The following is a 25,063-nucleotide window of genomic DNA, read 5'->3' as shown; positions in this document are numbered from 1 at the left end:
ACTCGGAGAACTTACAAATGTGGTGTGCGGCTAGCTAGCTATTGGAAAAGATTTTCTTATAAAACAATCTGTGGCTGAGATGTGGTGGCTTGTGCAGTCTCAAAGTCCTGCAGTAGACCAATGTGGACTACCAGCCCCTCACAGTTGCCCGCATCTGGTCAATGTGAGGATAATAGAAGTTCAAAGTATCTTGCTATGTCTTCTGTCTATGCTGACATTAGAGAGGCTGTTTGTTCATGTTTTCCCTTCCTTGAGAAAAGTGGCTAGGTGGCTTTATCCAATAGGAATACAAGAAGGAGTCTTTTGTCAAGTCAAATTACTGCACCTTCTAGCAATACTGGGTAAGAAGGAGCAGTAATCTGAATTTATGTAGTGCCTCTGACTGGTAGTATCTTTCATGTTTTTCATATAGGAGTCTTTTTCAAAATTAATTGCAGCTGCTAGAAGTTGAACATGGACTGTTTGCATGCAAATTATGTAATCTACCACTGAACCATGGCCCTCCACAATAGCCTACAACAGTTTTCTCAGTTGTTGACCATCAGAGGTGTTAGATTATAACTGCTGTACTATCAGCTGATATTGAAATGTATCCAACACATTGGAGGGCATCAAGGTGAAGAAGCCTGTCCTAGCAAAATATGCTGAGACTTACCACACAGCAACCTGAAATGTGAACATCTGCCAAAACTATTGAATACCAATCTGGGATTGAGAGCATCACCTCTTTTGGTGAAAGTATCGAAATGTAGTCTTCGTATATAAGCCTTGCTTTTTCTTCAACAACTTCCTTATTCTGTTCATTCTTTAGGTCTTCACATGCTAGCCAGAAGAGCAGGTTCTCCTCACTGTATTCTGTTCGTAGAAACTCTCTGAAAATATTTCTGCCGGCTGGTGTTTTCATCATCTTATCAAAGTTTTGAGCCCAGGAAATAATTTCTTCTACAGGAGGGTTTTGGCTGCAAAGCAAACAAAAAGAACAACCACCTAACTGATAATTTCATACAAATCATTTCCTCTGTTGATTGGATCCTGTCTTGATGTCTCATGCACTCCTCTGATTAGAGAAAGTTGCATGCAGCAGTGCATCTCCAAACTTAACTTTTCCAAAGGCAGACCTGCAGAGTTCAGTGGGACTTACTTCATGATTAGTAGATAGAGGATTTCTGTGTAAGTCCCACAGAAATCTACATGGCTTTAATTAGCCTCAACCAACCTGTTCCAGTGGAATAAGGATGACTCTTGTTATAGACAATCTTTTGTAAAATTAATCAGACAATAACCTGATAATATTTTTGATAGTTTATATAAGAAGCCACCATGGTATAGTGGTTTGAGTACTGAACTAGGAATCTGTGAGATCAGGGTTCACATCCACACTCTGTCATGGAAGCCCATCTTGGAGAAGTCACACTCAGCCTTCCAAGAAGGCAGTCCTTAGGGTTGTTATGAGTTGAAGCTGACTTGAAGGAACACAACAACAATAAGGTTTTGAACAACTATGGCTGGCATTCTATCAATGGTCCATCATGCATAAGCCATTGCAACTCGCTTTTTTGTTTGTTGTGGAGGCTGAAATGCTCAGACCAAACAACAACCAAACTTTTCTTCAAATGTTCAAGGTAAACAGTGCAGCCCTGCTCCTGCTTCAAAATCACCACTTTGGCGTGTTTGACAGTAGGAGAATCAGTGGGAATCTGCCCAGCTATTTTCCTGTAATTGGACATGCTGCAATGATGTCATCAGCAGGAACCTCCTCAAGAATTGCTGAGGTCACTGCAGATGTTGGTTGTAGTGTCCAGTTGCATAAAATAGTTAGATATGCTCATACAGATCTCCCTCTCTATCCAGCCATGCAAAAATAGCTGTGCTTCCGGGGACTGCACTGCTTTCCATGTGCAGTGGAGGAAACAGTATTCAAAGATCTACCTTCTCGATGCATTCATATTTCTTGATGCAGGATCTCAGCTTACATGTTGTACTACCAGTGACCCGAGTGTTATCCTTGCTGTGAATATGCAATTTGGGTTCAATGAATATTCTGCAGTCAGTTCAATTACTCATTTTTACATTTTCTGGCATGTAGTATTCAGACCTCAACAATATTTTTAGTAAATACTAGCTTTACCCGGACACGTGTTGCTGTGTCTTATGGGAATCATTTGTTGGCCAGGTGGAATAGCAGTGAATAGCCTTGCAGCCTCAAAGCCGTTTTATGGAGTAGCTGGAGTAGCATCCTCATTCAAAGAGCCGCTTTGAAGCCTGGCTACTTCCTTAGTAGGGGAATCCTTGTTTGGCCAGCTTGAATTGCACTGAATAGTCTTGCAGCTTAAAAGCCTGGCTGCTTTCTACATAGAGCATCCTTGCTAGGCCTGGTTGTATGGGACAGAGTAGCCTCGTGGCTTCAGAGCTTGGGGGTTTTCTATCTAGGAGAAATCTTAGTTGGCCAGGTTGACTAGCACTGAATAGCCTTGCTGCTTGCAAGTCTGGGCATTTTCTACCTTGCGGGATCCTTGGTTGGCCAGGTTGAATAGCAATTAATAGTCTTGATGTGGCAGGTATGAATGCTGAAATTAGGCACCTTGATTAGCATTTAATGACCTTGCAGCTTCAAAGCCTGTTTGCTTCCAGCCTGGGAGAATCCTTTGTTGGGAAGTGTTAGCTGGCCCTGATTGGTCCTTTCTGGAATTCCCAATTTCCCTGCTTTCAGAGTGTTGCTCTTTATTTACTGTCCTGGTTTTAGAGATTATATTGTTCTACCATTATATTCTTATACCACAGTAATTATTTCATATTACAGTAGAGTCTCACTTATCCAACATTTGCTTATCCAGTGTTCTGGATTATCCAACGCAGTCGGCCTTTTTAGTAATCCATGTTTTTGTAGTCAATGTTTTCAATACATTGTGATGTTTTGGTGCTAAATTCGTAAATACAGTAATTACTACATAGCATCACTAGCATTGAACTACTTTTTCTGTCAAATTTGTTGTATAACATGATGTTTTGGTGCTTAATTTGTAAAATCATAATGTAATTTGACGTTTAATAGACTTTTCCTTAATCCCTTCTTATTATCCAACATATTCACTTATCCAGCGTTCTGCCGGGGTGTTTATGTTGGATAAGTGAGTCTCTACTGTATATTTATAATCTTATATTATCTGCTTAGAACTGGATTATATGAGGCTCCTTCTACACAGCTGTATAAAATGCACACTGAAGTGGATTATATGGCAGTGTGGACTCAAGATAAACCAGTTCAAAGCAGATAATATAAGATTATAAATGGGTAATATAGCTGTGTGGAAGGAACTGCATATAATCCAGTTCAAATCAGATAATCTGTATTTTATAGGCAGTGTGGAAGAGGCCTGATTGAAGAGGCCCTGGGCGCCATTAAATGGCTGAGTGGGTTGCTAGGAGACAAAGTGGGCAGAGCTTAGCCTTCTAACTGGCAGCAGTGGGAAAAAAACAGTTATTCCTCTCCCTCTAAATAGGACTTTATTTTTTCTTGTTTTTTTAATGTAAAAACACAGACCGGATGGCTATGTCTTTGTAGCCAAATTTGGTGTGATTTGGTCGTGTAGTTTTGTTGTTTAAGTTAAGGGAAAAACTATCAGAACATTTTATATATATTATTTCTACCACTTTGTGAATGCAAGTAATGATAATCATTATAAAAGTTGAACAGACTAGAATAATACTGTAGAAAGATTTCTATTTCAGTTTTAAAGATATAGCTTTTTGCATCTTGCTTGGGATGCCATTCAGACTCATGTTACTTTTTTTTGACAGAGCATGTAATAGAAAAACTGCATGGTAGCCAAAAAAGAATACTAATGAGAGACAGGAAAACTGCTAATGAGAAGATTTGGATATTCACATGTTTTCTTTTCTATATTGTCTCCTGAGTTCTCAAAGTTTTCTTTGTCTGGTGCTATTGACCTGAATATTTTCAATTAGTATGGGGTTTTTTTTTTTTTTAGAAATACTTGATGGTAATAGGACAGAAGAAGATGATGTTGTGTGTTTGTATCTTCGTGGGAACCACTCATTCCCCATTTAAGAAGAACACTACATTCATTTTTGTTCATTTTAAACTACTAGGTTCCTAAACTAAATACTCAAAGTTCTCTTCAAATGTTTCTGTAAACATATGAAGAAGGATTGCGATGTGAAAAAGTCTGCCAATGTGCCATTTATGTTTAAGTCAGTCTGCAGAGATTTTCTCGGCCATAATGAAAATTCTCACTTCCATCAAAAGATAGAGAGACTAACTTTTTCTTTCCCATTGTGCTTTGTATAGTTTATATTAAAAGGTTTCCATCATCTTTTCTTTGTCTGAAACTAACATGTACATGGCATCAGTGCTCTGGGTCTCCAACCGCTTTCTTCAATATCTGTTTGAAAATGCATTAAACAGTCTATGCAGATGTGCCCCTAGTCCAACAATCATAAGACCACACAACACTAGTTAATGGTATATACGAGTAAGATTTCACAATTTTTTAAAAATACAAAGAATGAATATATTTTAATAAAGCTTAACATGGATTATAGCATAGGTATTACATTATTTTTCCACATAATCATCATTCAGTTCAATACATTTTGTCATCTGTGGAACTACTTTTCAATCCCGGTGTCATAGAAGTTTCCCACTGCCTTTTTCAGCCAGTTTGTCACTTTAGTGGTGTTGAAAAAGGACCAGGAGGAAGCAGCAGCAATAGAGTGGGAGTGGGCAGGGAGCTGGGAGTGGGCAGCGGAAGCGAGGCTGAGGCTGCCTCTTGGCTGGAGGGGCTCCCCAAACTGCTGACCCCTTTGATGAGCTGCTCCATGGCTGAGGCAGCCTAGGCCTCGCCTCTGCCTCCACCATCCGCTTCTAGCTCTGGCTCTGTTACTGCTGCTTATTCCTCCTCCTCTTCCACTGCCACCGAAGTGATGAACTGACTGAAAAAGGGGGCAGGAGACTTCTATGACACAGGCATCAAAAAGTCATCCCACAGATGACAAAATGTATTGAACTGAATGGCGAATATGTGGAAAAATAATGTAATACCTATGCTATAATCCATGTAAGTTTTATTAAAATATATTCATTCGTTGTATTTCTTTTAAAGTTGTAATATTACTTTCCGGACATCCCTCATACCACTATACAATGCATATCTTACCCTATGCCAAATTACAGTATAGAACCCTACACTGATGGGTTAGGTGCATAGAACAAAAGCATGGTATATAGCAGGGCGGGACACTATTTCTGCTGTAGGGTAATGTGTCTACAATGTACTCTCCATTATGAGGAGCCAATTTTTCCATGGATCTGGGATATACTGCCATATGCTTGAATACATTATTTGGCTGATCACAGAGTTTCCTGTGACTTTTTAAATGTGCTGTATATCCTTAAATGCACGCTACAGCACATATTGGCAGCATGTGTTCTATGGTTTTGAGTTGTCTCAAAGTCACATTATAGTGTCAGTGTAGATGGAGCTTATAAAACTATACAAATGCGAAAATCCAAACTAGCCAGCATTCCACTTCTGGTTTTGTAAAATATTCATATTTTAAAAAGGTAAGCAGTGTAGGAGAACTTGGAAGTCTATTTAACAAATGTGTTACTCCTCCAGGCGGCTTTCAGGAAAGGCAATTCATACTTTTTTTGGTCAGGTAAAGGATGGTCTGGAAGGATGGGAAGTAGGGACACATCTGTAGCTCCGGAGCCACACTTTTCATACCTTGTGTATTAAAATAGAGATTGTTCTCTCCCCCCTTTTTCATGTTAACACAAGCCAGAGCAGTCAAATGAAATTCAATTGCAGGAGATTCAGGATAAGCAAAAACATGTCTCCAAAGTAATCAGAGATGTAGCACAGAGTGATGGTAGTAATGGCAAAATAGGAGTATTGGCCCCATAAGACTTTCATTTGTGGCAGAATCCCTACATGGAGGAACAATTCCTTCATTTTCCCCCCACCCCATAACTACAGTTTTGCATAGCTCCTGTTAAACTATTTTCTTGTTTACATACACTTCTCTCCAATGATAAGTTTATTTCTTGACTTGAGGTAACTCGAGGTGGATGTGTTTGTGAAATAATTCAAAAAGGCATATTAGACACTATTTGTATGGACAGAATAGTCCATACAATAGACAATTGACTATTCAAACATTTTGCTAACACATATGGAGCAGAAATATGAGTCTGAGCTTAGGCAATTGATAACAATAATTGCTCTTTGAAACTAATGAGTGTTATATTGTAGAACATACCTGTCTCCACAAGATGGCATTGTGCTGAAGTGCAATGGAATGGGAAAAATAGGATTCAAAGATGTAAAGGAGTAGTAGTAATTCCTGTCTGAGGGTATCTTCCACTACACTTTAAAGAATTACCACTGCATACATATGATAGTGTATAATATGCAGTAATGCCAGGTGATATGACATGATTATGCCAATAAAAAATTCCACAGGAAGGAACATGCAAAAACAGAGTATTTGTTGCCTAAGAAACCCTATGAAATCTCCATGGAGTTGACAGGAGACTTGAAGGCACACACATACACAAAAAGATACCTATGCAACAACATTAATGAAGGCAAAAGTCTGCCATCTGATAGCAACTATTAGAGGTGCCTATGAGAGTGATGTACAACATCAGATTGTATTACATCAGATTGAGCGGGACCACCTTCCCACTTGGAAACCGATTTGCTCACTATGGAAGAACATGCGGGTCAAGAATAAGGCTCTATAGTCACATACGTATCCACCACCAGGACTCTACACCTGGAAGACAATCATACTCAGACAGCAAGGGATCACCTAAGTAAGTAAGTAAGTACATCAGATTGTGACATGAATATGTTTTTGCTCTTAGAAAAAATGGGGCTCTTCCTTGCTTACATAAAAAACCTTGACATTGAATTCTTATGTGATTCCTGTATTGATGACGCCACTGACAAACCAAGTTCAGTCTTACCTGCACAGCCATTTATCTAACAAACCAAAACATTAAGTAATGGTTTGATTCTGGCTTGATCTACTTTAATTGTAGCAATCCAGAGGTCCCTGAATCTATATTCAACATGGAAGAGTGATTTGTTTTAAAGTGAAGAGCAGATGATTTTATCCTCCTTGTCTCATTCAAAAAGGACAGGGAAGAACAATGAGTCAAAGGCTTGCTCTGATTTGTTCCTCATCAGCTAACTGTGGCTATGTTTTGGGAACACAGAAACAGTACAAAATGTGAATCTACATTCAAGACCCTATTTTCTGTTAAAAAAACAAATTTCTCGACATCATGGTTGTGAAGATAGGTTGGCAAGTGTGTGGGTGATTTCTAGTGAACTCTTAAGATTCCAGAAAAAATGTCTAAATAAGAATTGCAACAGATGGTAAGAGAGCATCAAGATTCCACATAGTTCTTCTATTCTTCATGACTAGCAAAGCCAGACTACTGTAAATTATGCAAAGGGCAACTGAAAAAAATCAATTTACAAAGTGTATACATGCTAAGGAATTCTAATTTCTTGGGTTGCCGCTACGCATAAGATCTATACATGATTCTTTTTGTATCTTTAATACATAGTATTGCATTACTTGTTACTGTAATGGTAAAGAAGGTATATTTAATCTTCCTTAGTTGTATCACAATCATATTATTTATATTCTTCCCAGATTGAGATTCAAGTTGTCGTACGAGGTACAAAATTACTGATAAATATAATGTCAAATAGGAAAAGCTAGCAGATGGGAGCCTAGCTTTCAGGTTTGTGAATGTATGATTAAGAACACAATTGCATAATTTACTCAGAAATTGATTACATACACTGTACCATATATTCACAGGTGAATGCAGTACCCGTAGGATTGCACCGCAATAACATGCTGTGAGCACAGCAAGGAAAAGTTAATTTTGGTGACAATTACTCCCAGAAGCTCTAGCCAGCACAGTTACTGGCAAAGCATTCTGGGAGAAGTCCTGAAAAGGAACTTTCCAAACTATGACTCTTGATATCAATATTAGGCAACTTGAAGAAGAGAAATAGCAAACTTACCACTCTTCTATAACCTGGATGCTCTCCATTTTGGTTGTGTGTGTTGGTCTTCCTGAATTGTCCCCTCTATCTTCATTCCTAACAGTGAGGCTGCAATGTAGCACAACACTTTATTTTGTCTAGAGAAAATTAATTTAAAATCACGAATTTGTGATACATAAAAAACAACATTGATGTTTAAAGTGAACCTACATTCTCCAGGTAACATTTCATTTTCTTGTTAGTAAATACAAGAACATATTTCCAAACCCATAAAAATGTATTGCTTTGGCTTTATCTATGTCCAGTGTTCAAAGAATCCAGGTATTTACACATATTTGAATATAAAAACTTGAAATTATAGTATTTTCATACCTTCCAACCTTTCAGAAATTAAAAGCCATGACTTGTGGTCAAGCAATATCAGAGGGTGATGAAATTATTGAGGAAGCAGAACACACTAGCTAGGGGAAGCTGAAGTGTTTTGCTTTTTGCTCAAGTCTCTGGAAAGGCAGAATTCTGCCTCATATCCTCCTCCTTGGCCCCATCTAAACAGCCCCAAAAAGCAGTTTGAAAAATGAATTAGCCTGAGGTGTCCAAAATATACGTTAGGCTAATCCAGTTTAACCCGGAGTAAACTTGGAAATACAAGTTTACGCCAGGTTAAAAAAAACTGGGAAGATGTGGACCTTCTAGAATGGTCCGTACCTTCTTAGATATGGGGTATGTGGGAGGACAGACTCTTAGGATCAAAACCTGTGATCCCGAGGTTCAGTCCCCAGAGCCATTCCACCTCTTTGGACTCTGGTAGCTCAGGGGCGGGATGGATGGCTTTGAAGTTTATTAGATAATAAATATTTTAGGTTATTTAGTGTTAAAAGTACTAATGAGAAATTAAATAATTTGCAATTCTGTAAGAGGTTTAGAGCACTGCTTCTTAAACTGTGGGTCCCGACCACAAATGGGGTCCCCTTAGTTCAATGTCAGGGTCCTGAAAAAGTCGGCAACAATAAAAGCTGGATACCAGCAAGACATTTACACAAATCTGTTGTGTAGTGTTTACAGTGGGCTCTGTAGAAGATGATTCAAGCTGTATTCCATAAAAAGGAACATAGGCCCGTTTAGCAATCCTTGAAAATTCAGATTTATTACCTGTAAATGTTTGATTTTTCTACCTATTCTATATATTTCTATACCCAAGATCACATACAACTTTCTCGATCAGAAAGCGGTTGCAGGTGGAAAAAATTAAGCTCAGGTATAGAGAATTATTGTAATGTGTTTATTAGAGAAAGTGAGGTAAGGGTTAGCCTGTATTCCTTTTTTGTGTTTTTTGGTTTATATTTGGTAGGTTAAAGTTTGCATCTGGCAAATTTGATGAGTTTTTATCATTTTATCTTTGTAGTTTGCTTATATTACCCTTTAAGTGTGATTTATGCACATTATAAAAACCTTTGTGCATGTGTGTTCAATAATCATTAAAAAATAAAAACACCAGTAAGTCAGCAAAAAAATATTGGAGAGAAATACAAGGGAAAATCCAAAAAATACTAGACACTAGATATCAGCTTAGACCTGAATACAACAGCAGCCAGAATAATATAAAAATGGAGAAAGAAAGAATTACCAACAGCAGATCAATGGATTTAAAAAATAATGGATATAATGAAAATGGACAAATTAACTCAATTACTATGTCCCAGGGGGAAAAAAACAACAGACTGGTCATCACTACTACAATAAATGAAACAAGAAAAAATAAATTTGACAGAAGGGACTAATGTATGAAACCAAAATTGCTCTCCAGAGGATGGAAAGCCAAAGAGGGAATAGCAAGAAACACAGATAGAAGAAAAGGACTATGATAACAGATGTGGGGAAGACTGGAAGTCAACTTTCCTCCCATACCTACCCCCATACTTTTTTTTTCTTTTTCTTTCTTTTTTCTTCTCTTTTACTATGATGTTTCTCCCCCCATTTTTACCTTGCTTTACTATTTTTATATATTTTATAAGATACTAGCTTTGCCTGGCCACGCGTTGCTGTGGCTCATGGGAATCCTTTGTTGGGTAGGTGGAATAGGAGTGAATAGCCTTGCATCCTCAAAGCATGGTCGTTTTCTTCTTATAGGAATCCTTTTTTGGTGAGGTGGAATGTAATGAATAGTCTTGGTGCGGAAGGTATGAATGTTGTTATTAGTCACCTTGATTAGCTGCTTCCTGTCTGGGGAAATCATTTGTTGGGAGGTGGTAGCTGGCCCTGATTGTGTCCTGCCTTGTAGTTTCAAATCCTGGTTGATTCCTGCCTGGTGGAATCTTTTGTTGGGCGGTGTTAGGTGGCAGTGATTGTTTCCTGCGTTGTATGATTGTTTTCTGTCTGTAATTGATCTGTTTTCAGAGTGTTGTTCTTTATGCGTTGCTGTGGAGAAGTGTGGTGGTGTGGAAAATGAAGTAATGATGAAGTGGTGGTATTTGGTATATGTGTTATGGTTGTATATATGTCCAAAATGGATAAGATTGTGTGTGAATTACAACTCACATCATGCCTGGTGAACCCCCAGAAACGCCATCAGCACTGAAAGTCTGAAGGAGGTAAGGTTTGATGTCATGATCATTTTTAATATGTAGAGGCTGGGTGGGCATCTGTCAGGAGTGTTTCGATTGTGTAGTTTTGTATGGTAGAAGGAAGTGGAAATGGATGTTTTTGAGGGGTGTCTCTGAACCTTAGGATGGAATTGTATTGCAGAGTTTGGATGGCCATCTGTCACGAGTGTTTGGATTGTGTTGTTTTGTATGGTAAAAGCAAGTTGAAGTGGATTTTCTTGAGGGATCTCTCAATGAAGTAGATTTTCCTGAGGGAAAACCAAGCGGGCGGTTGTTATGGTCTCCCACCCTACTTCGGGTAATGCCTGGAGAAAGCATTTCCATTTGGAGTAAATGTTGTAGGGGCTTGAAAAATGGGGATGGTATTGAATCTGGTTGCAGTTGAAAGGGAAGAGGAGGTGGAGGAGGAGGCAGGGGAGAAGCGGGGGCTTTGTTTTCCCAGGCCGTGGATTCCCCAATCTACCCTCCCTTTTCCCTTTCCCACTGGGATGGATGTAGAGAGACCCAAAAAAGGCATATTGCTGGGTGGAGAACCCAAAGGCGCCTGAATGGAAAGCCTTGACAGGTGGAAAGGGAGAGAGGGAAAAACTCTAGGAAGAGAAGAAATAGGAGGTGTGTCCATGTGTCCGAAGAGAAGGAGATAAGAAACTGCCGCTTTTCTTGTCCTCCTTTCCTCCTTGTCGGTAGGCAGGTGGGCAGTGTTATGCTGGCTTTCCTCCCTCCCTCCTCCCCTCTCTAGGGTCACTGGTCTCTGAACTGAAGGAGAGGCCGTTCTCCTTGCCTCCTTGGCGATAGTTTTTTAAAGGGGCAACCCACCTGCTCTCGGCTGTCTGTGGGAACAGAAGGAGCATGGAAAGTGGTGGTTTTGCCGTCCTCCTTCCCTGGCATTTAGGAGCATTAGGGGAAGTGGCGGGAAGGCGAGCGGTGCTGTGCCGCGGTGGTGGCCAAGATGGCGGTGGCAACGGTCGGCGGTGAGTGAGGGAGCGTGGAGGAGGATGTTGGGGCGGGTGAGTTTCGCGCACTGCGCCTGTCCCAGGCAAGCACACATGGTATTTGTGGCTTTTGGGGTTTGTGTGGGCCACAGATGTGTATCTGAAGTGTGGCTTTGTTGTTTAAACACAGCAACAAGGGTGTTATGTTGTGTTGTGTATTTTCGTGGTTCTGGGTGTTGTAGTTTCTCTGTTTACGTTAAGGTAAAAACGGTTATAACACATTTTTATATATAGATCTTAATAAAAATTACTTAATGAAAAAAATAAAAAGAAATGCATGAAACATTGTTGGGCCCTAGGATAGTGATGCAAGTCTCAGCTATTGATTTTTCCCTGAGTGAATGCCTCCCTCTGGCACACTTAAGGAATAAATCTGAAGCAATACAATATTGGGAAGGCTTATATAAATAAATCATATGCATTTTCTATATTAACATAGAGGATACTGCTATTGGCAGCTATGAACCATGATCACTACATATCTCAAGAACAGAGTTAGTATGGTGCTAAATAGTATTTTGGGGTTGAGGGGAAGAACTGGAACGTGCTGTTGTGTCCATGTCCTTGCTTTGGGTTTTTTATAGGCATCTATTGACTACCATGAGAAGAGGATGTCAGACCAGATATGGTCCAGACTCAGATTTAGTTCGTATGACCCCTTTCCCCTTTTTCACTGCCTACAGCCAGTGCAGCTTATTTATCCAATAAATGAGTTGACTATTTGTATGGGGGAAAGCAGAGTATTTTGTCTAGGAAAAACAGACAGGCGTGATGATCTGCTTGTCACTATAAATGCATTTTCCTCCAGCAAATCAAACTGATGCACAAGTCTGTACACTGAATGTAAGAACACAGCCAGAAGAACTCCATGTGTTCCGTCCATTAAATAGTTCTTAATCCAATCTGGAAAAGAATTTGAATTCCCAGAGCTGCCTTCACTTCAGTATTACAGGCATTAAGGCATTTCTTCTCTCCAGGCCATGGAATAGCCACTCAGGTAGTTGAGCCTGCCGCTAATTGAAGCTTGAGTGGCATGGCTTGGTGCCCGGGGAGCAGAATGTTAGTACTACAGTGGGCATTCAGACAGATAGGGAAGTGGGTTAGAATAGCTCATATATTAGAGCTGGGCATGACTTGAAAATAACCATAGCTATTTAATGATGGGTAAATAGGTGCCCATTTTGTTTCTTCTGCCCAACTGCAAGATGAATTATTTCATCTGTACCCCATCAAAAAGATAAACTACTTTGGGGTGGGGCCACTCTGGAATCAGAAAATCAGGAACTGCAAATGAGGGGAGAATCTCTGTTTAGATGTACATTGCTGATGAAATTAGAATGAAACGAAATCCCAGAGGCAGGGAAGGAAGTGTAAAAAAACCCAAAAAGTGTGACTGAGGAAAGAAGTCAGAGCACACATATTCAGTGAAAGCTCCCTTAAGAACGGCAGTAGAATCTCCATACGGATGAAAATGTTCTGCCAGATTTCTAAAGAGAATAAAGGCTGTTTTATCTTCTTTGCCTTCTGTCTTAAGAAAGAGCACAGCTGCCTTTAAATTGAAAGGTTCCAGCTCTTCGCGGTTTCAAGAGACAGTCTTGAAAGACTCGCTTAATTCTATGGGGTCCAGAGACTTGAGTTTACAAATTCCAGACAGTTATTCCTTGTGTAACTGACATTTTAAGCTGATGTGGAATGATACATTGCTAGAAGATAAATCCTCTTCAAGTAGAAAATTATGCCAGGAGCTAATAAATCCGGCCGAAGTTACTTCTGTCATCTTTCGCTATAGGAGGCAGATCAAAAGTTTTGGTAATTTAATGATTAAAACAATTGTGTGTGCTCAGTCCCTTAAAAAATAGTCAGGGTTGCCAAGTTTTGGAGCTCTATCTGAAGTCCTGGGGAATTCTTCTAGTTCCCTGGGTCTCAAAGCAGAGAGACAAACCTCAGACTGGATAAGAAGTAGCTGTAAAGCTTTGGTACATATCTCAAGCCATTCCTCATTGCTGTCAAGGCTCATATTAAAAGTGTTTGTCATGCTTGTCCAACATGGCATCCCACAAAGGCAAGAGTAGGGGAAGGTGTCTGGAAAGGGAGCAAGTGGCTGCCTGAACGTGTCATGCCATTTGGAGTAAGGCAGGGTCTTCAATTCTCATGATTAATTAAAGATTTCATCACAGACGTCCTGGCAACAGCAGTAGAAGACCTAAAAATCCCTTTGGGTTTGCACTATGCCTTCCAAAAAAGTAGTGAAGAGCCTAGGCATGTCTTGGCATGTCATGGGTTCTACAGTTAAGGCCATGGGTAGGCACTAGCTATACTAGGAATGGTGACAAATGCTACAGGTGCTGGGTAAGAAGAAACAGTTTATTTGTTTGCCACATTACATTGACACTACTCAATTTCACAGGTTTATGATGAATTTTTTTTTCCAGTAATGTAACTATTCTTAATCTATTTTTGGAGAGCTGAATTTGAAATACACCATTAAAATGTCATGCAACAAATACCTCTCCCATAAATTTCATTACACATTTCAATACAGAAGAGTCTCGCTTATCCAACAGAAACGGGCCAGCAGAACGTTGGATAAGTGAAAATGTTGGATAGTAAGGAGAAATTAAGGAAAAGCCTATTAAACGTCAAATTACATTGATTTTACAAATTAAGCACAAAAATATGTTTTACAACAGAAAAAGCAGTTCAATACATGATTATGTAATAATTACTGTATTTACTAATTTAGCACCAAAACTTCGCAATGTAGTGAAAATTTGACTACAAAAGGATAAGCGAGACTCTAGTGTACTAATTTCATTCAGTCACATCTTAAAATATGGTTGTCTCAAAGCAAGTTGTGGAAAACTGTATGTGATGTAACAAATCTGAAATTATACTTAGATTTTAAATATCGAATTATGATAAAACCAGCATACTTTTTGAAGTTGTTATAATCCTCCATTTTGGAGGCATCTATTATAATCCACGTTTCCAAATTTGATTATTCACAGATGTGACTGATGTGATCTCTTTAGGATTCTCTAGCTCTTCCAGCGCAACTCTATGTTCAACTTCTATCAGAAGATAACCTCAGAGCTGTGATGGAGGACATAGCTATTCCTAGAGAGGTGTTCTCTTTAGAAATTTCTAGTCCTCCAGCACAACAGCAGAATATATTAAACAGAACCATGGTAGCTAAAATGGAATAATGGTATGTGAAAGTCTATTAGCTGATTTGGAGATTCCTGAGAATTGAAAGGTTATCTTTTCCATTCTCCTGCAATTTTGGGAACTGAAGCCCAAATTATGTATCTTTTTTTTTTAAAGGGCCATTCCTAAACATAGCCACGTCTCTGTTTAATGAAGCAGACACATCCATCAAACTGAAATTTCAGTATAAAATCCAGCTATCATGAAAGGTCACAATTCAGTTCTATCAGAGAAAGAAGAGAAGACAGAAGTATATTTTCATAGAGCTCCTGAAACCAGTTTTCACTCACAATCACAGTGTATTTGAAGAGTAAATATTTGATAGGAGGGCTCCCATCAATAAGCAAACCACACCCAGGCAGCTGGTTGTTGTTCAACTGAAAGGAGATCTTAAATTGGCTCAGAATACAATAGTCATAATTCACACCTGAAATTTTTTTCCATATAGGTTCATTCTTTGTGTATATATTCTTTGTACAATTGCTGAGTAACGTGCACTCAAAGGTTATGTTATCTGTGTCTGTTGAGAGCAATGATATTTTGATCATCTCAGTTGATAAAGTGAATTATTATTAAAATATAGGGGAAACAGTGTTACAGATCTACTGCTTCAAGGGGTTTACTTTAATCACAAAATTCTGAATCAAAGAACATTAAAACATTCTAGCATGCTTCTAGTCAGGCTTACCTTTCAAACTGACATTTTTAACATAACTGTTTTGCAATTTTTTTCTGCAGGTTTGTGTTTAAATGCACACAAAGCTTGAAAGATGAACAAGATTCTGAAGTGTAAAGGTATATCATTAAAAACTAAAATTAGGATGGTTCAAGTTAAAGTATTCCATTTATGTAGGGTTGCGAAAGTTGGGCAGTGAGAAAAGATGGCAGGAAGAAAATCAAGTCATTTAAGATGTGGCTCTGAAGAAGAGTTCTAGGGATACTATATTGCCAAAAAGAAAAATAAATGAGTTGTAGAACAAATCAAGCCTGAATCTTCCCTAGAAGCCCGGGGCTGTGGCGCAGACGGGAGAGTAAACCAGCTGCAATTAACTGCAATGAATCACTCTGACCAGGAGGTCATGAGTTCGAGGCCCGCTCGGAGCTATGTTGTTTGTCTTTGTCCTATGTTAAAAGGCATTGAATGTTTGCCTATATGTGTAATGTGATCCGCCCTGAGTCCCCTTCGGGGTGAGAAGGGCGGAATATAAATGCTGTAAATAAATAAATAAATAAATATTATAAAATGGGCTTTTATGTTGGCCATATCATTAGGACAGAAAAGACAATGCTTAGAAAAGTGATGGACAGAAGGAAGGGGGAAGACTGTATTGCAAATTGATACACTCAGTCAGAAAGCCAATGGCTCTGAATCTCCAAGAACAGTGACCTCCAAGTCATCTTTTGAAGATGAGGTCTCTCATTCATAGGGCCATAAATCAAAGTCGACTTGAAGGCAATTAACAACAAAACCCCCTTCCAATAATGAAATGATACCTACATAACACTGCAATTTTAATTTAATGATTAACATTTTGCAACCAGGTATAAAAATTACACTGCAGGCAAAAGGCATAGCCAAATTCCATGCAGCAGCTTGCAGATGGGGTGTCCCAATTCCAGGCAAAAGCTTGCAAAGTGCACATCTGTATCCTATGAACATGTTTGCAAAGTACTCATCTATATTCTGTGAACAGACTTGCAAAGTGGAATCTGTATTCTATGAAAAAGCTTGCAAAGTGCACATCTAAGCTACAGCCTACACATGTCTCAAAAGTTTATACAGTGATCTCCCATCAATAATCATAGAAAACAGCAGAAAAGAAAGAAAAGGCTAAAGTGGGATGCAGAAGCATGAGAGCATCATGTCTATCTGGTAACTGAATATGTACCATCCCTTCTTACTGAGAAGCACTGAATCAGAGAAGCATGGGATCACAGAATTGGAAAGTACAGTACTGGAAAGACTATTTATTTTCATTTCTTTGCCATGCATGAATAATACACAGATAATGCACTCTTTTTAAATAATGGGTGGCCCATAAAATATAATATTGACAACTACAACTGAAAAATAGAAAAACCTAGCTCCTAATGAGGAAGAGAAGACTAGACTTGAAGATCTTTTAAAATACAGAGGCTTTTAAAATATGAATATAGCTTTCAGACATTTCACAGATTGACTGTGAAAATAATGACAAAAGCATGGCTCGTGTACCTTTTTTATAGTTCCTTTGGCTGTTCCAAGCCATACAAGGTAAATATTATTTTAAAATAAAAATAAATGTTTGTGTAACAAGGTCAGGAGGAACAGATTTCAGAATATTGTTGAAGTCTGAGGCAAATGACAAATCCAGAAAGAAGAACTTTCTTGCCAGCAGTTATGCTTCCTGGCTCCAAATACTCAGTGAACTTCCTGCAGGCTTTGGGTATCACCTGCTTCCAATTCTGGATCCCTGTCAGTGAAGGCTAAAAATATTTCTGGTCCCGAGCAGACTTTGAGAAAAATGACTTTTTCAGACTACAACTCCCCAAATCCCTATACAGCAGTCACGTTGTGCAAAACTATCAATCCATTTGATAGCCAGGAGCCTACAACTAAGACTTCAGAGTGTACTTTCCTCTCCAGGCTTTGCAAAACTTTTATGTAGACGTTTGCTTTTGTTCTCTTTCCTGTTGGGAAAATGATGGAAATAAAGTCTGTGTCCCTGGAATCCATCTGGCACACTTCTTACGGTTCCTGTTTTTAAAGGAGGAAATTATGACTGCTCAACACCTTACTGTGGGACAGGAAAAGAAAGCTGTTAAACTTTGCCATAGCTTCAAGATGAGTGGTGTAATGTAATTGTTGGAAGACAACTACACTGAGGGGATTGTGGACCAGGCTTTTATAGCTATAAAAGGTAAAATGTAAGGTAGACTATTCTGGTGCTACGTGTGGAATCAGTGACTTGAAAGTGTTGTTGTCATTTTTGTTATGTCACACTTTGAATCTTACTGGTTTGAGTGTTGGATTACAAGTCTGGAGACAGGGTTGATTCCCTTCTTGGATGGAAACCCACTGAGTGACCTTGAGCAAGCCACACACTCTTAGCCCAAGAAAACACTAGGATAAGTTTACCTTAGGGTTGCCATGATTTGGAAATTATTTGAAGACAAACAGCTACTACACTTACTAATCTCATAGATTGGTTTCTAATTTTAATGAACTAATATTTGAGGAAATGGTCAATCTTGTTACTCTCTAGGTATTAAGATAATGAGTTGAGCATTTCCAGTTGATGTGAGATAAAGATGATATGATGCCTCCAGGCTCTGATACTATTTACCAATTATTAGCTAAGATTTTATGTAGTCACACACAATACAAAAATGCCACATGTGGACTCTGCTTTGTCTTCCCTATCACTAGTCCCAAGTCTCAACATGTTGTCTTTCAATGACCATTAATTATATTGCTGGTGTAGAGTGAAGGGGATCAGAGAACAAACCCAGCCACAGGACCTTTCTACACTGGCCCTAAAATGTGGAAGAAACTGGGATAAAAGGGTGGGTGGCTAATGATGCTTGCCAAAAATGCATGCTGGATCACAACGATGACTGAAAAACACATGTTAAAAAGTGTTGTCGAAGGCTTTCATGGCCGGGATCACAGGATTGTTGTATGTCTTTCAGGCTGTGTGGCCATGTTCCAGAAGTATTCTCTCCTGACGTTTCGCCCACATCTATGGCAGGCATCCTCAGAGGTTGTGAGGTATGGATAAACTAAGTAAGGAAAGGAAAGAATATATATCTGTGTATAGTACAAGGTGTGGCAAGAGTTCTTTGTCACTGGGAGCCAGCATTAATGTTTCAGTTAATCACCCTAATTGGCATTGGAAATGTTTTGTCCCTTGCCTGGGGGCATCCTTTGTTCAGTCAAGTCCTCATTGTGTTGGTTCCCATCTACTGTTTTGATTTTGGAGTTTTGTAATACTGGTAGCCAGATTTTGTTCATTTTCATGGTTTCTTCCTTTCTGTTGAAGTTGTGGATTTCAATGGCTTCTCTGTGTAGTCTGACATAATAGTTGTTAGAATGGTCCAGCATTTTTGTGTTCTCAAATAGTATTCTGTGTCCAGGCTGGTTCATCAAATGCTCTGCTATGGCTGATTTCTCTGGTTGAATTAGTCTGCAGTGCCTTTCATGTTCTTTGACTCTTGTTTGGGCGCTGCGTTTGGTGGTCCCTATGTATACTTCTCCACAGCTGCATGGTATCCGGTAGACTCCTGCAGAGGAGAGAGGATCCCTCTTGTCCTTTGCTGACCGTAGCATTTGTTGGATTTTCTTTGTGGGTCTGTAGATAGTTTGTAGGTTGTGCTTCTTCATCACTTTGCCTATGCGGTCAGTAGTTCCCTTGATGTATGGTAAGAACACCTTTCCTCTGGGTGGATCTTTGATACAACAACCACATGTTTAAAAGGTGCGCTTAAAATCCAATTTCAGCTGAAAAATGTGCATATTTGCATCATGGTACATCCCTGCACTCAAGAAAAATGCATTGCTATACACTGGTGTGGGCTGCTGCAGTGCATGTGAACATTTTGAAATCCCAAAACAGCTGATGAGGGCTATAAACAGAGCCACGGACACACAGGTGGCTAAATGGAAGCACAAATGGAAAGCAATTCCCAAGAGAACTCTCTGCAACCATTTCTTTTTTCTCATATTCATGAAATTAAACAGAGCTAGAATTTACACAGTAGACACCAGCATGGCAAGCAAAGGACCCCAAAGGGAAATGGGATTCAAGAGGGGAAAAGGCAGTAGGAGGGTGAGGAGAGATAATGACAAGAAATCTGCTTCTGTCCACATTTGCATATCTGCATCAGCACTTATGAGGTCCAGCACATCTCGAGAGTCAATAAGAAATAAAAGTAAACTTTCAGTTGATGTCCTGTGTCCATTTTGCAGATTTCTAAAATCCACTATGACTGAACCTATCAGGATGCCAAGGGACCATTTACTGGATCTGATACCTCCATGTCTGGATTCTCCTTTAGGTCCCGCAATTTTTAAACCCACTTATATGTCTCGGATTATGACGCTTTCTGGAAGGGCCCACAGATTGAGGACATTGTCTATCAAGATCTGCTGGGCTTCTGTATAGGGGTCAGCCAAGGGTACCATCAGTATGCTTCTGGCTATGGGAAGACAGTCAAACACTTCTCTGATCCCCTCCACTCCACCAAAAATGGAATGGCCAGTATTTCTCACTATTGGCTGTGCTGGCTAAAGTTGCTGCAAGCTCTGGGGTTGAATGATTATCACAGTTTTCTCCCCATGTAGGGAAAAATACCCCAAATAGTCCTTGGTAATATTCTCCCCCTATTCAAATAGCTTAGTGTTATCCAAAGGAGTTGTTTTGTTATTATGTGCAAAATCCTGCTTTCTGTGTAGAAAAACATTGGTTTTCTGAGCAAGGTAAATTTCTATGGGACATTTCAGAATATTTGAATCTGCAGTGAGTCGAAAACGACTGAACGAGTGAGACGACGATGCAGTGAATATTGTGCAAAACTCTCAGTGGTCTCTTATTCTACCTAATGGGATTGGGAACTCAATTTTTCTGTCTGAGGATGTTCTTTACAGCCTTAATATCATATACATTTTTTTTAAAAAATGTACAAATGGTACTTAGCTATATTTTAAGAGGCCCAGACAAATCTTTCCTTACTTGAAATAGTTCTTTATAATACAATGTAAGCATCTTGATTCAGTGAAATTACTTATTTTTCCCAGCAGGAAGAAAGTAAATGAGAAGAGATATTTGTCATTTTATGAAATTACATTTTTGCTTAGTCCTTAAATTTCCATTACTAGATCTACACTGCTGGTTAAGAAATCATGGGGCATTATGAAGTATTACATTGCGTATTATTACAGTGGTTTAAAAGACAGAAGTATCACAGGCGCTTTTAAATAGATAGCTGTTTGCATGCCAGAGCTAATGCTTATACCGAGGACATAAATTTACTCCCCCATAACCAAAGATTTTTAACTCAAGATATTTTAACGATCAGTTGCTATGTAAAAAGAAGATGTTTATGTTGCTTCACTAACTCAGATGGAGATGGGCATATATCCAACAATTAATCATCACATGATATTGAACATTCCCAATCTGTTAGCTATGGCTTTAAGGAATACTTGTGCAATGAAAATGCTCAAGCTCTATGGTGCATAGGCTCTCTCTCCATATCTCCTGGGAAGGGAATCAAATCAGACCAACAGAACGACACTGTGATCCAGTATTTGACATGGATAGTGTTGCCAGGCCTCAGGGTCCATGGGACTCTTTAAAGTGTCTAGAAACAGGGGGGAGCCTGCATGTGATGATGTTCTTTCCAATCCATTTAAATTATTTTACTGTTTCGTATGCCGAGTAGGATACAAAATATTTTCATTAAATTGCCCGGCTGCCCTCTGCACTGTTCCCAGCTTACTCAATCAGAACACAGGCAATCACCCATGTTCTGAATTCTTCCTCCCAGTACTCTTTCAACATGGAGCCAGCATTGGGCCTTGCCAGAAGAAGCCCTATGTCATGTGATGGGTTCTAGCAGTTTCAATACTAACTCCATGTTGAAAGTATCCTATGACAGGGTAAAAGCCCCATATGATGAAGCCCTAAGTCATGAAACTGTGATTCTGGGCTAATTACTCTCTGCAAAGCTGGCATATAATAAGAATCAAGGAGGAAGGAAGAGTGCCATATTTGGAAGAAATGTGGGATGTAAATATAATGAACGAACAAGTAAAAATGACTGAAGTCACTCTGAATTTATGTGTGACTGACTGCAGTAGTATTCCCAGGGTTGAAAAAAAGGTATTATGGCAATTTCCCTAGCAATTGACATAGCTTAGTAACAGCCCCACTTGCTGTAATGTGGACCCTGAAGCAGTAACTTGGACTAGGCTTTCTAATTACCGGTAGTCTTTCTGTTACTTACTGGACAACAAGTCCAAGCATCCCCCTGACATCATTGCTCCTTGCTATGGGATTTTGCCATCAATAAACAACCTTCACCAAGTTCTATGTTAATCAATTTGGAGCTCTGTGTTATGTTACTGTCTGTTTGCTGGATCTTTAAAACGTTTTTAAAAAAATAAAACCTCTTTAATCTCAAAGGTTAGAGATGGAAGAGAAATCTATTAGACCATCCAATCTGTTTCTCCTTATATTCTTTTTCCATACTTTTGTCCAATCTGTTTCTAAGAACTGTCGGTAATGGCATTTCCACAACTTTAAATTTTACTTTGTTAACCTCATTTAAAAAGGCAGACAGCTGTAATTTATGCTTGCTCTAACTCTCACAATAATTTTGTTTAGTGAATTGTCAGTGTTGACAAACAACATTGCAACTCACAAATACACAGAAGAGCTGGGAAGTAATGAATACTGTTCTGTAGATTTTGAATCCTAAGAAGTTAATATATGGGCACCGTGCTGTTTTGGAGTCTTGCCAAGAGAAACATGGTTTAAAAAAATCTGAGAAGAACTGCATGCTTAAAAGTTTCCCAGAGAAGTATTATTAATGTAAATAAATTTATCTTGCTTTTAAAGACTAGAAAAAAAGATATTTTTTGAAAACCTATACTCCCTTCTGGTCCAGCATTCTACTCCTAGTGCCTCAACAAGGAATGTTCACAAACCAGCCATGAGTGCAACATGTAATCTAGCATTTCATGGATGATAACCAGGCACATGTGGCTAAGCAATATCAGAGTGTGGTCAAGATGACAAAAGGTATAAATAAGGAAGAACATACAAGTTAGGAGGCACAAGTTTTAATTGTGCAAAGGCCCTCCTGGCCACCGCAGATACTTGGGCCTCCAGGTTCTGTGCTGAGTCCAGGAGGACCCCCAAACTTTGTTCCTGTGTCTTCAGGGGGAGTGTAACCCCATCCAGCACAGGCTGGGTCCCTATCTAGGAGTGAGCCCACTGGTTGCCAATTAATTTCAGGGCAAAGTACAAAGTGTAAACCTTTGCAGTCGCTATGGTTTGGGTCCAGGTTTCCTACAGGATTGCTTTTTTCTATACAATCCACCCTGTACACTTAGGTCCTCTGGGAGACATTTACTCCAACTGGCAATTGTCACTCAGAGGACATTTTCATCGGCCGCTGCTAGACTGTGAAATGTCTTGCCAAAGAGCTTCAGCATCTAAAACTGTCAAAATTTAAGATATAATTAAAGACCTAACTCTTCCAAGGCCTACCCATTCAATTTTTTAAAATATGAATTTTATCTTTACATTTTATGAATATTGGTGTTAATCTTTGTTTAGTTTATATATCTATTTTAATAGCATAATATAACACTTTATCTGTGTGTTTTAACTATGTTACACCCTGTCTTGAGCTGTGGGGAGAGTCAGGTAACAAATAAAAAGTATAGTTATTATTGTTATTACTATTACTATTATTGCCATTATTATTATTATTATTATTATTATTATTATTATTATTATTATTATTAATCTGGGCTAAACTGAGACAGTAAGAGGATATAATATTGGGAAGCATGCTGCCTCTAATATTTGAAGGAATATATTTATACATATTTCCATAATGACTAACAGCCTCCACTTAAATATGAATTGACATCCTGGGTATGGAGTCTGCACTCATCTACACCAGATAGCATAGCCCAGTTTAAATAGACTCCCCAGTAGTGCCAGATTCATCATGTCAATGCTGAATCTGAATTGCATTCAGTTTATTCTGGAAGCATACTCCACCTCGTTGGTGGCAGCCCACATCTCAATGTCTCAGTTTTGCCACCATCTCTGTACTAATAAGTAAAGATGGAAAAGGTGTCTGGTCTTGACATCAGACTGGCTTGAATTGAAACAAATCCCACTGTTCAGACTGTTCTGAGCTGCAGAATAATCCGGTTTCTAGAAAAAACTCTGCAGTATCAAAGAGAGGCAATGTCGGTTTAAACCCAAAATAGCCATGATACTCATTGGAAACTGCTGTGTGACATAGCAACAGCCAGAGGTCCATTCCGGGTGAGTCCAGGTCAGGCTCAACAGAATCTCTGAGAACTGACAGAACAATCTGAATGCAGCACTTCCTACAAATGGGTTGCCACATTAACATAAAATTATGCAATGGCAGCCATCTCTTTACTCTGGGTGAATAATAATAATAATAATAATAATAATAATAATAATAATAATAATTATTATTATTATTATTATTATTATTATTATTATTATTATACTGGAACAAAGTAATAAGAAACTACCATCAAACATAATAAGCTAGCAAATGTTAGGATCAACTGAAATGTCACAGATATGTGTGAATTTTCAATTTCCACAGGCTAAATGGTACAAGAAAAGTAACAGGAGAGACTTTTTTATTTGTTTCTCTGTTTGATATCACCTAGCCTGATGAAGACTTCTGGAAAACTCAAAGTCTTACATATTTTAGGTGATTCTAAACATTTTAAGGTTTTTAGCCTACAATTATGAATTTTGTCTTACTTCTTCTTGTGGACTAACATGACTATATTTGTAGAACCTTTAAAAAAAAGTACAACTACTGTGTTAAGCACAAAAATTCAGCTCACATGCCAAAACCCCATGTTTAAGTGTACTCCTGGGATTGCTTTAACTGGATGAGAGAGCTTATAGTGATATATCATAGAACGAGTTTCTGAACCAAAAGAAAAATGTTACAACTGAAAGGCTGGCTTCACCCACATTTGTTCCTATCCTATATATTTTAAAAATGCAAAGAAACAGTAAAAGGTAAGCCTGTAGACTCATGCTTCCAGTGAGCATCAGCCCAGTGCCAGGGGACAGAGGTGCGGCTTTATCTCAGTTTCAACTCTATCTCCTCATGTAGCACTTTATCTTTTCTTCACAGGACAGAATAGCATCTTTTCACTTCCATAAGAAAGGTTAAAGCAAGGATCTCATTGGCATGAATTTTATCCTGGTATTACAATTTGCACAAAACTTGCTAGTTTACATGCAAGGATGCAAATTTAGAAATAAATAGAATAATTTAAAGGAAATAACATTTCACCCTAATAGGAGAAAGTCCAAGCTGCTGACTTGTGTGCAAGCTACCTCAGGCTCCAGCTACACTGCACTGAAATGTGTGGTTATGTGAAGTGAAATATTTATGATGGTTGTTATTGTTTTAAGCTACTGTCTCT

The 25,063-nt window shown here is 38.8% G+C and overlaps 1 protein-coding gene across 4 annotated transcripts in view; it reads right to left on the bottom strand.

Annotated features, from left to right (window-relative positions):
- Positions 1-25,063, bottom strand: part of rgs17 (regulator of G protein signaling 17) — an 84,829-nt gene that overhangs the window by 5,409 nt on the left and 54,357 nt on the right. For 3 of the 4 annotated variants that reach the window (XM_008123745.3, XM_003215779.4, XM_062977116.1), the window contains 2 exons: positions 8,073-8,162; positions 725-959 (listed from right to left, as the gene is read on the bottom strand). In XM_008123745.3, coding sequence (XP_008121952.1) covers positions 725-959; positions 8,073-8,162 — 325 coding nt within the window. The remainder of the gene's footprint in view (positions 1-724; positions 960-8,072; positions 8,163-25,063) is intronic. The other variant, XM_008123741.3, reaches the window with a different exon arrangement.

This window comes from Anolis carolinensis, chromosome 1 (genome assembly GCF_035594765.1).
Source record: "Anolis carolinensis isolate JA03-04 chromosome 1, rAnoCar3.1.pri, whole genome shotgun sequence".
Taxonomy (NCBI): Eukaryota; Metazoa; Chordata; class Lepidosauria; order Squamata; family Dactyloidae; genus Anolis; species Anolis carolinensis.
This window is presented reverse-complemented; position numbering and strand designations above follow the sequence as displayed.